Raw genomic sequence first — 12,648 nt, 5'->3', positions numbered from 1 at the left:
TCGCTGAAAAAGTCATGAAATTCACACCAAATTCAAGAGGGTTGGCAGCTATGAATTTATCCATATTTTCCCAAACTTTTAATCTAGTTGGGCAGTGGAGAAAAGTAATTTCACCCCAAAATCTGATCAAGCATTGACCATGTTTAGGTAAAATCTGTTACTATTTATCCTCTTTCAGCAAAATTTTTGAAGGACACTGATAGCAGATATCTGCATCACATATTAGCCAGACTATCCCCTATCAATAAAATGTCTCCACTATTCATGAACTGCTCGAGATCCAAAAATACAAACTTGGATATGTGTGTAAATTATAAAGAGAACACCCAATCTACAAGCAACAACTCAGCTGTACAGGTAGAATGTATTTTTCAAAAATCATAGCAACATGTACAATTAAAATGGATAGAAAATATTATAATTTTTCTTTTTACGGTCTGACTCCTGGATGTTAGTAGAGGTAATAACAGGAACTCATCCAAATAAAAAAGACCCAGAAGTAATAGAATTTTGCAGTTGACTTTTTCTTGACTTGAAAAAACTTCATATACATCAAAAGGGGCTAAATCTAAACCCTATATGTCTCCCTACCTTGGAAAGAACCAAAATTTTGAATGCAAATAATAAAAGCAGACTGCTGTACAAACAACTGTTTCCTGTGCACTTTCTGAGAATCAAAATATGAGAAAAATTCCAGAAGACCGTATAAAGAGGCAAGCTGAACTTTCCCAAACGTTACTGAAAAACCATGCTAATTCTAACAAAATTTAAATTTAATCTAGTCAACTAATACTGTTGTGCTTGTATTGAGCTCAAACTGTCTCAGAAACGATGATACAAATTTGTTTTGTTCAGATATTACATTAGTTTTATTTATAATATCTCAAGCTGATTATCTAACCTCCTCTTCCCCCGTTTCCAACTCCTCCTCTTTACCAAGAAGGCTCTCTTTATCCCAGGCTGGTGGCAGCTCCTTGTTGTCTATGTACAGTAATGCTTTCTCAATGGCTGAAGGTACAAATGAATGAGGAAAAAATATGGATGTGTTAATGAAACGACTCAGCAACCAGTGCTTTGATTTATTGGGTAGTTTTACAATGAATTTTGGGTTCATGAAATTATGAATCCTGTTGCTGGGGAATGTTAGATTTATATTTTTCTGGAAAGAGTTTTGAAAATCTTGTTGAGTAATATCTGACTAATAGAACAGTAATCCAACATGCTCCACAAGATACAATCTTAAGGTGGCTTTAACTGGACGATATGCATATCAATTTGTCAATGTAAAATGCAGATGATTCTGCTTCTTATAAAATTAACTGACCCAGGTGACCAAATAGTCAGATCATTCCTTAAAACACTTATGATGGCCTAGTGTACTGACAAATACTTATAACAATATTCAATACATACAAGTTATCCCACTATGATTTTTGTGTGCACATTACAATTCATATTTCTATATTGGATAGAACCACAACACAATGGGTCCTAATGAAAGATCACATCAAAAAGGCACTTCAAGCTCTATGAATGTTGAGAAGAAAATATGCATAAGGTTTAATGGCACATCAGCACAATGCTGGTTATATATTGCTGGCTAAAGTTATAATTCAAAGAATAAAAAGCAAATTTTTAGTAAATTATATTTCTCCGAGAATACTTACCCGATCACATTAACGTTAGGAATATAAGCCTGCTACCTCTCGAATCCAGCCCTACTAAAAGACGAAAATTTGTCTTTTTGGTCTATCTTATACAGACCAAAGGGCAATAACTCTTGCCCCTTACCTCCCCTTGCCACCGCCAGGTGTCGCTAGTTTTTAAGCTGAGCGATATATATTATACAAGGATGCTCGCATAGCAGGGTGGTTGGGAGGGTTTTTAAGTAATGTGATCGGGTAAGTATTCTCAGAGAAACATAATTTACTAAAAATTTGCTTTCTCCTTCAAATATGTTCCCTGATCACATTAACTTTAGGAGAATAAGTAATAGGAGGAGGGAATGCTGAGCATCCTACCTCCACCCCGGGTACCTTTTAGGGAATGATGGCTGGATTCCCCATTTGAACGATAACCCATTCTCCTAATTTCATCAGCAACACAGCCTAGGGTCACATGATATGTGACCCCTATATACGGTTAAGAAGATAGTTATTGAAATCTTCTTACCTACAAAATTACACTGGCGAATCCAGCGAAGCTGATAGGCTGTGCTGATTGTTTTAAATGGGTCTGGTGGTCATCTGGGCTGCCGACACCGGACCTACCAGATTCAAGGTTTGCCTCTGCGAAGCCAGATCAGTGAGATAAAAACTGGAGAAGGTTGACTCTGCATGCCAGCCAACAGCTTCTATTATATCTCGGATCGAAACATTGTGTTCGAATTCCAGGCTTGCCGAGATTGCTCTAATCTCATGAGCCGTAATCTTCATGAGGCGACTCTGATCTTGTGAGACCTTAGAGTACGCTGAGTGTATAACCCACTTCAGCCATGAAGCAAGGGCTTGAGGGGTGATATCCCGTTTACCAGCTTTGACCGGAAGAAAGAGGCGCTTACGTGTGTCCCGACATGCCTCTGTGCGTTTTAAATAATGCTTGAGTGCACGAACAGGATCTTGCATGATTGTTGCTCTTGACTTATCTATGGAAGAGAGCAAGCGAATGACGATTCTTTGACTGCCAATGGATGGTAACCTATTTTTGGCTACAAAGCCTGGTTGCGTCAGAAGGACCACTGAACCATCTGATCTGAACTGAAGAAAGTTCAGGTCACTGGAAAGGGCATGTAACTCACTCACCCTGCATGCTGAAGCTAAGGCTATCAAGAAACATGTTTTGTATGATAGTAGCTCTAACGAAGTGTGGGCTAAAGGTTCAAATTTGTCTGAATTGAGCCATGTTAAAACCCAGGACAGATTCCATTTTGGAAACAGGGTGAGGGATTTTGGTCGATTGAAATCAAAATTGGCTAAAAGATCTGATAGATCTTTGTTATGCCCAATATCACCTCTACCATGATGGCGGAATGTGTCTGATATCATGGAGCGGTAGCCTTTGATAGTAATTGGGGCCAACTGTTTCTCCTCGAAAAGCCAGAGAAAAAAGTCGGCCAGTTGAGGGATTGAGACACTCAAAGGAACGATGTTATTGATATGGCACCAGTCCCTGAAAACATGCCACTTTCCCTCGTAAGCCTTCAGAGTGGAGGGCCTTCTTGCTCTTGAGATTCTCTCCACAATCGAAGGTTTAAATTGTTTGTCTCGCAAGGCTGCCCGGACAAGAGCCAAGCGTGAAGAAGACGGTGGTCTGGGCAGGGATGGAACACCTGTGACCGCGGTTGTTTGAGAAGATGTGGGCTGGTTGGAATCTTCCTGGGTAGATCTATTGCAAGATCGAGTAGATCGGTGACCCAGGACTTGTTCCATCTGAGAGGGGCAATCAGAATCATCCGACAGTTCTGACCCCTTAACCTCTGGATTATTTTCGGTACCAAAACCGTGGAGGGTAGGCGAATGCCCACAACCCCTCCCAGCTGATTGACAGAGTGTCCACAGCCCAAGCCTCTGGGTCTGGAACCGGAGAGACGAAGGTGGGCAACTTGCAATTCCACCTTGTCGCAAAAAGATCGATCATCGGACGCCCCCAAAGTGTGCAAATCCGAAGAAAGACCGATTGATGGAGTGACCATTCCGTGTGAATGACTTGATCTTTCCTTGATAGAGTGTCGGCCAAGACATTGAGTCTGCCGGGAATGTGTCTGATTTGTACGTTGATGTGGAGGTTGTCGCACCAACGTAGAAACTGCCAGATCAGAAAGCACAGGTCTGGTGATTTGGTGCCCCCTTGTTTGAGGAGGTAAGTCACCACCACAGAGTTGTCTGACATAATGAGGACAGTTTATCCTGAGAGTTGATCTTTCCAGAAATGAAAGGCATTGATGACAGCCTTCATTTCTAAAAGGTTGATGTGGAGAGGCCTCTCCCCTGACTCCCACGTGCCGCTGACTGTAGTGAAGTCCGGCAATAGGTGGGCACCCCAACCGTAGGTACTGGCGTCGGTACATACCGTTATCTCCGCTTGGGGCATCTCCAGAGGAATCCCCGTGGACAGCCAACCGGGGTTGTGCCACTGATGCAGGAACGATCGTATCTCGGGCGTGATCATTATTGTTTGATTGAGGGGACTTGAAAAGGGGCGCCATTGTGCCAGTAACGTCATTTGTAAGGGACGCATAAAAAGACGGCCAAGCGGGATCAAGTCCGCCGCCACATTGAATAATCCAAGGAGTTGCAAGAATTCTCTCGCTGAAATCCACGTACTGTTGTAAACGGACTCGACGAGTTCAATGATCCGTATTACGCGAACGCGAGGAAGCCGTACCAGATTCTGATCGGTGAGAAACTCCATACCCAGATGGACAAAACGCTGAGATGGACGGAGATCGGACTTTTTCCAGTTCACCAGAAGGCCTAGATGATCTAAAAGCGCTAAAAGATCGTTTCTGCCTTTGAGCAGAACAGAACTTACCATATGTTTCTGGAGGATGTCGCCCAAGTACACTGCCATCCCGGTAGATGAAGTCGAGCGGAACAGGGTGACGACGCAATCCATAACCTTGGTAAAAGCCCAAGGGCTGATGTTGAGGCCAAAGGGTAGGACCCGGAACTCATAAACCGCATCGCGGTAAGTGAATCGGAGAAATTTCCGTGACGCGGGGTGGATAGGAAGGTGAAAATATGTGTCGGTCATATCTAGATTAACGGCATACTCGTCCCCCCGGATGGAAAGACAGATTGATCTCGCCATTTCCATCTTGAATTTCGGCGGTAAAATGTATTGGTTGAGGCGACTCAGGTCGATAATCGGCCTCAACTTGACATTTGCCTTCTGGATAAGAAACAGCCTGAAATAAAACCCCGGCGACTGCGGGTTTTTCACAATCTCCACCGCCTGTTTTTCTATGAGCGACCGTATCTCCTGCGGTAGAAAGGTATCCTTCTCCCGATCGGACAGTACGTCCATGAAGAGGGGAAAGGAGGACAGGGGAGGGGGTTGGATAAATGAAATCCGAAGTCCCTCCTAAATGACCTGGATCACCCAATCGTTCTGAGGAAAAAAGGTGTTCCTGTGGTCCTGAAATTGCAAGAGGCGGCCACCCACAGGTAGGCTGTTTGTGGGTGGTGGAAAGTGTATGTCAATTTTTAGAGTTAGGAGGCTTGAAGATGGAGAAACTTTGTTTCTTACCGCCTCTGTATGGTTGCCTCCTAGTTTGATTAGACTGTTGTCTCCTGGCATTGGGTTGGGATCTATACTGCACATCTGATTGTAAGGATCCCTTGTCCCTGGTCTGCCAATCATCCCTCCGCTGTGGCAGGGGCAGATTTTTCCTAAATGAATGCGAGGGTTGGACAGCGAGTTGGAGGGGCAGTTCCTGAGCTGCCTGCTTCCGAACTTCTTCAATTTTTCCTCCAAAGAGTAAAGGCGACCCAAACGGAGTCGTCCGTAAAGCCAGAGTATGATGGGGCTTGAGCAACGTGGACCGTAGACAAGCGTCCCATCGTATCAGATCTAAGTTGGCAGAAGCAGTCAACGCATTAGCCATGGAATGGTGAGCTGCCCTGTTAATAACTCTAGCAATCCGGGCCGTCGCTTCCCAAGCGTGGTCATTTTCGGATTTTTCTGCGAGTTGGAAAATGGCTAATGAAGCCAAGTCTAACATTGAAGACGTAGCGACTACGTTCCAGACTAGCTTTGACGTGGCATGGAACACATTTTTGTCTACTTTGTAAAACAGTGGAGCGGCCATGTGAACTGCTGCCATATTTTTGTCCAGGGCCGGAAGATCCGTACTGAAGGAGTCTGAACGAGTTTTGTACCAGCGACACGAGAAAGTCGCTGGTACTTGGCTTTCTGAAAAGAACGCCTTAGCATTCCCCGGATCACCTATTCGTCCTGATAGACGATCACTGATCTCCTTAATTTTTGCCGACTGGGGAAGGAGCCGGAAGGACGGCGTCTCTTCCTCCCCGTCAAGATCTACAGATGCCTTAACTTTGTAGTCTTGATTGGCGGTAGGAGGTGGAGGGCATTCTGAAGTTGCCAACACCCTATAAATTTCTTCCACTGCTGCCTTAAAGCCAAACTCAGTCTGTTCCATGGTTGGATCTGTGTACGGCTGATTTGCAGGAGTTTCGTCACCCTCACTATGTGCCGAATCGTGTTCTGTAATAGCTTGCATTTCTGGATAGAGCATACCAGGTGGCATAGATGACGCGATTCCGTCATCCTTAACACTGTCACTAACTCTCCCTTGTGGATAAGCCGTGAACATATGGATGGTTGGCTCTGCTGGCTGGTTTGTCTGGCTTGTTGGCGACGGTCCTGCTATCACCGGTACCGGCTGCTCCAATGGCCTGGCTGGACGGACAGATTTCTCACTAAAATCTCCGCCATAGTAATTATATGTTGCCGGCAGTACAGCTTCACGGACGGATTTATCACTAAAATCCCCGTAAATCATGTTTGGTCGGACCATTTTAGCAATATGGTCCCCATGCTGGGACAGTTGGACAGCCGGTGACGTAGAGGTTGTATAAAGATATGGATCCGATGGATCCGGTAAAAACACCATGCGTCCTGACTTACAGGCCCGAAGGCCATGCTCGGACATGTGGGGGGACTTACGCCCACTGGGCAGCCTAAAATTGGGGGAACATTCCCCCAAAGAGTCAGAAAAAGCTGTGGAAGCGAGCGAGGGAAATAAGGGTACTATCTGGCCTGATGTCAATAGCAGCGTCGTCGTTTCCTGGACCAAACGACGCATCTGTTCGAAGTTGGACTGTTGTACCCTGTCAACATTACTTTCCTCCATTGCCGCTGATGTTACTGTGGCTGATGGTTGCAAACGACGAACTTTAGGTGGAGGGGGAACCCCAACGTCCCCCACGAGGCTCGCAATGGAGGCTGTCTGCGGATGTATACTGAGAACATCAATGCTATCCTTCTTCGACTTGTTCCGTCTATCTCCCTTTTGCTGCATTCTGGACTACATCCGCCCACGTTTGCTCTGTCCAAGTATTACACACGCTGCATGGTATAGATGATGTACACTTGGTACATACAATACAAGAGTCATGGTTGTCTTCTTTTGCTTTGAACTTTTTGCATTTCATGCATTTGGTTGACATTTCTACTGAAACGACACAAGAAAAGAAAACAAAGCGCAAATTAGAAAATTCAGCATGTTATTAATTCGCTAATACCACAACCGTTACTAACGGAGTAAGCGAAATTAGTCTGTGTCGCGTTAACTCTTGATTGACAACACGAGTTCTGCGATAGCGTGTGAAACGTGGTCTCAGTAAACAAAATCCGTAAGGGTGACAAAGTCACTCAATTTTGAAAAAATTGTTAAAATAATGTATACAACCTGTCGAAGAATGATTGTCCAACACAATAAATCCAAATTTAACTTCGGATGGTCCAATTTAACGCTAAGATGGCTTGGATTGTTTGGAGGTGTAATGTACGTGTTCTCCGTACAAATGAAGCTTAAAAACTAGCGACACCTGGCGGTGGCAAGGGGAGGTAAGGGGCAAGAGTTATTGCCCTTTGGTCTATATAAGATAGACCGAAAAGACGAATTTTCGTCTTTTAGTAGGGCTGGATTCAAGAGGTAGCAGGCTTATATTCCTAACGTTAATGTGATCGGGGAACGTATTTGAAGGAGAAATGTAACTTCTGAAATATAAAGCCTTCGAAATAAATGTTAACACATTAATATGCCTGCCTCATGTTTAATAGTCCTCTGTGTAGGCAATAGTAGGTGTGTGTTTTGGATTTTTAATGTAGCTTTAACAATTTTGCAATATTATCGCTATGATGTCTGCAGTGTGTCAGTTTATAGTGATGTCTAGCACTGGGGCATCATGCAGAAGACATGCAGCATGATGTCCCACCCAGTCACATTATCCTGACACCAGGCTGACCAGTCCTAACACTAACCTCTTAAATTTGAGTACCTAGTGAGGCAGCTGTTAGTACCATTTTTAAAAGTCATGACTCGGTCTGGGTTCGAGGCAGATGCTCTAACCACTAGGCCACAGGAGCAGTTAAGCAAAAGTAGGACATTGCCGATTTGAGGACAGTAGTTTGGTAAAATAATGGAGAGCCAATTTCATATTCTGAGTTAAAGAGATGGCTTTCTGAAAGACGAGTTCTAAACGGCCCTGGATGTTTGTACATCAGATTAAGTATCTGCAGGTAGTGACCTTATTAAGACCTTATCATTTGTAATTTCCCATACTCAGTGCATAAATAGTTTGTCACTACTCTTATTATATATAGCACTTTATGTCACTGAGACATGGAACGAAATATATGGGATCTCCCACAACTAAAAGCCCTTAAAATTTGGTAAACTCCACAACAGGAATAACAAAACTGTTTTGGGTCATCAATGATTATGTGTAATTGGCAGAAGTTCTTCAAGTTTTATATTTCAAAGTTTAAATCAATTACAAGAACAATAATATTTGGAGGCCTTTAACATTGTACAAATTCCACTAGGCACATAAAAGTGTATGTGAATTTCAAACATGTTTTTTTTTAAATAGTCAACTGTTATTAAGGAAACTAAACAATTTTCCAGCCTTGTAAATGCAGTATATGTGCTTTCTTATTATTTCACTGCTACTACAAATGGTCACATATAAACCTACCTGCTTTAAGAAATTTATCTTCATTTTTCAAAGCCATTTCCCTAGTAAATTCCTTCATTTCTTTTCTTGAAATGGACAAACTATAAAAATAAAATAACCCACATATTAAAAAATTCCTATCATGTAGGTTTCTGTCATGAATACTGGCACAAAATACTAAATGTGACCAACTGACAATATACAGTACTACAATGCTTACCATCTGAAAAGCAGTTATTATCACCAGAACATTCTATTGAGAAAAAAAAAACTCATTCTGGATCCACAGGATACTATCTATGTACTTCCATGACTCATGACATGTCAGCCTGTTCTTCACAGAAAAAAATATAATGTTTATACATCTAGCTGTGGAAGTGGAACACTTTTGCCAACATCCATCAGTAGCTCAACTGAGGAACTAGGTCAGATTTATAATTTGTTTTAGAAAAAGTCACCATAAAAATGTCATGAAATGGCAAGGAATGTTAAGCAAATTTAACCAATCAATTTAAAATAAAAACAGGTTAAGTTTAACAATGTATAAATCTGGGAATCTTAATCAGAGCAGTTAAGACCTCATGGAAGAAGGAAACATATTTCGTTCAACTGAATTAACTCTAAATGGGACACATAATACAAACCCTATGACAAACTGAAGTCACATGTGCACAATGTTTGCAATGAACCAAGCCATTACACTTTACTCAGCTCAGTATCACTAATCCATATGATCTTCCAAGCCCTTGTGGTGAAAACATACTGCATACAAAACAGACATTGTCATCATTTTCATCATTATCATCTGTGGCACTGTTATAAAATGTCATCCATTCATTTTTTTGTTAGCACTCAGTCCTGGCTCTTACTGTCAATTACATAATGGAGATACACATTTGCTTTTCTCCGATTCCACCAAAGATTTTCATTCCTATCATTTTTGTGTTTTTTCTTCCTGACAGTTCCTTATATGTCTTTGTATGGTACTAAAAGATAAATGACTAAAAAGACTAACAAATGGGAGAATACATTATGGACTGTGGGTCACAAGCTGAAGGAAGTCATGAGGTGGGTCTTCATGCTGGCATTTGGAAAGCACTTATTCAGATGTAATCAGAATATAAATGTGGGGTATCTTTCTTAAACTTTATGAGTATTACTTACTTATCTGTCTGACAGACACCTGACAACTGTCTTTAAAAAATGATGTATTGTTGCACAGAATAATAAGATATATATATACATGTACACATAGCCATACATACTAGCAGCAACAAACTATACATAATGAAAGGTAATTGTCATTTTGTTATCTGTAAGACACCCCAGACACAACTTTGATAAAGTCTGTAAAGTCATTACTAAGGGAACCACATCAGACTCAATTTCATGGATTATGTTCTACAAACACTCCAAGTTTGACTAAAACCGAATGCTGTTCAAGTGAATATGTTAAAAAAAAAAAAAAAAAACTGCTGAAAAATGGTTTCAATACTGTTTCTATGGGACCCAATTTTAACAAATTCATGCAGAACTTGTTTAAAAATGACTTGGCCATTCAAAAGTCACAGAACATAGGCTTCCTATTTGGTTGCTATGGAAGCCACCATGGACAAACTTTTGAATCAGCATGTCCTCACATATATTTGTGTCAAGTTTGATTGTCCTGTCATTCTGCAGAAGTCAAAAGAAGGTGATCCACCTTGTTACCATGACAATCCTAGACAGTATCTTGACACAGCACTTCATAGCAATCATTCCAACCAAGTTTAAACTGGCCCAGCAGGTCTTGACAAGTGGAAAACAGAGGTCTCTGAAATGCTTAATCATGTGTATTTGGACACAATTTTTTTTATATACCTGGGATGTAGAAAATCAGTTATGCAAGAGTCCTCGATATGCATGCAATAGCTGGACGGCAAATTCAAAGGCTTGACAGTCCTGTTTCAGCCACATGCTGAGTGGGAAAAAGTGATGATGAATTGATCATTTTAGCTGTTCAGATATTTACAATGACAGAATTCAGTGGTTGAAAGGTCCACAGATGTACATGTCATTATAAGAGTACATAAAAAGAACATGACGTAATAGACTGAGTGGCATGTTCAAATACTTCTACTAACTGCTGAGTGGTGGGAAAATGTGGTGATATTTACAAGTGAATTCAGAGGCAGAAAGATTCAGAGACGTACATGTATTAATTATTAAAGTACAACAAATGAACAAATTTAGCTTTCATCATTGTGTTCATCTCCTATTGTAGCTGAAGTATTGCATGTGACCTCAAAATCAAGACACGCTGAGACATAGACAAAATGCCGTTTGCAAATTTGGATCTGTAGTTTGGGTTTAAATGGCACACACTGTGACAATCTAAAAACCAAAGGTAAAAAAAGACAGATATCTTAAAATAAAAATTCCATAAGAGAGAAATTAATCTTTAATAATAAAGACACTTACTATTTTCCATCTCTGAATGACCTCACAAGGAAATGGTCTTTCATTTTCAGCTCAACTGATGGACTTGCATCAGGAAGTACAACCAAAACTGGGATATGCGTGGTCTTTCTTTTGTCCCCAAATTCAGTAAACATTACTTTCCCTACCATATCCTGATTCCTCCCCTTGTAACTTGCCCTTTTGGGTGTACTTTCATCAGAGTCCGACTCGTCGCTCTCATCAGATCTGAGAAAGAGATATCTTTGTTAAGTTTATGCTAATGCATATTTATGTATAAACTGCAGTACTTGGTTTAAATACACACACACACATATATATAGCTATTAAACTGACCAAGACATGTGAAAGTTTAAATGATCGTCTAATTTACTCAATCAAGCAAAAAGAGATGATTCTAACAAAAAGGGGAAAATGAGATAAAAGTCGTTCTGCACCTTTGTCTTCTGAGAATTTGGGGCACAAAAAAACTTTTAAAAATGCTAATCAAGTTCACATACTATTGTCTAAGTGAACTGGTAAATATGTTGAACTTGAGCACTACGGTATTGTGAAACAAGTATGCAATAAGTACTTTCCATTTACACATGGACACATCCTCTCATTCTTGCAACATTCATGTGTAGAACATATGAATGCTTAAAGCAGTATAAACCTTTCTGAATGAAGTATTTAATACCATATCCTTCCCAGGCATTGATGCAGTACAGTTGATCTGTAAGTTTCATGTAGGATGGTTAATTCATTTATCAAGGATCTCAGCAAAAACTAAAATTAAACCTGAGTTCAGTGGTCACAATGACCATTTTATCACACACACCCCAGAAATTTCCTATACAAATATCATATAATCAGTGGTCACCTGTCTTCCCGTGTTTCTTAACCAAGCAGTACTTTCATCATGCCTTCCACAGACAGTGGCCATGTTTTTTAACCAATCAGTTGGGTTTCATTCATCCATCACTGATGCCTATCAGCAGACTGCTGATAAATTACGTGAATCGACAGTTCCAAGAAGCTTCCTTTCATTCCCTAATCATCAAAGGTCTCTCATAAAAGCCAACTGTCTTTTGATCTCGATGTGCACTTGTTTTCATACCTAATTACACCCGGTGGCCTAACAAAAGAATCATTCATTTGTTTCCCAATCGCAGGTAAAGTTTGGATGTGAATTAAAGGAACTGCAAAAAGTTGATCAAAACTTTGACACATGACAATGACAGGAGAATCAGTGACGATGTAACGTACATGAGGGACTGGGGTGAGGATACAGTAATCCTGTGAGGAACATTTTATTATTTTGCAATTTTTTTGTTTTTTCAAGATAGCAACAAAATACATGTATCTTGATAACAAACTACTGCTAATAATAATACACACAAATGTTGATGAGACTACTATTAATGTTAACACTATCTGGCGCAGAGTACATGCAATTGTCATGAACTAAGTTTGAAAACAGAACCTGCCTTCAGAAGTCACCTGTCCT

At 40.9% G+C, this 12,648-nt stretch overlaps 1 protein-coding gene across 2 annotated transcripts in view; it reads right to left on the bottom strand.

Annotated features, from left to right (window-relative positions):
- Positions 1–12,648, bottom strand: part of LOC149805124 (uncharacterized) — a 94,528-nt gene that overhangs the window by 69,984 nt on the left and 11,896 nt on the right. For both annotated transcript variants that reach the window (XM_089947594.1, XM_089947602.1), the window contains exons 6-8: positions 11,163–11,387; positions 8,724–8,803; positions 902–1,008 (exon numbers count right to left, since the gene is read on the bottom strand). In XM_089947594.1, the coding sequence (XP_089803720.1) occupies positions 902–1,008; positions 8,724–8,803; positions 11,163–11,387 (412 nt within the window). The remainder of the gene's footprint in view (positions 1–901; positions 1,009–8,723; positions 8,804–11,162; positions 11,388–12,648) is intronic.

The sequence above is a fragment of the Sinohyriopsis cumingii genome, chromosome 2 (assembly GCF_028554795.1).
Source record: "Sinohyriopsis cumingii isolate HCF-2022 chromosome 2, ASM2855479v2, whole genome shotgun sequence".
Lineage (NCBI taxonomy): Eukaryota > Metazoa > Mollusca > Bivalvia > Unionida > Unionidae > Sinohyriopsis > Sinohyriopsis cumingii.
Note: the sequence above shows the minus strand (reverse complement) of the source record. Positions and strands in the feature narration are given on the sequence as shown.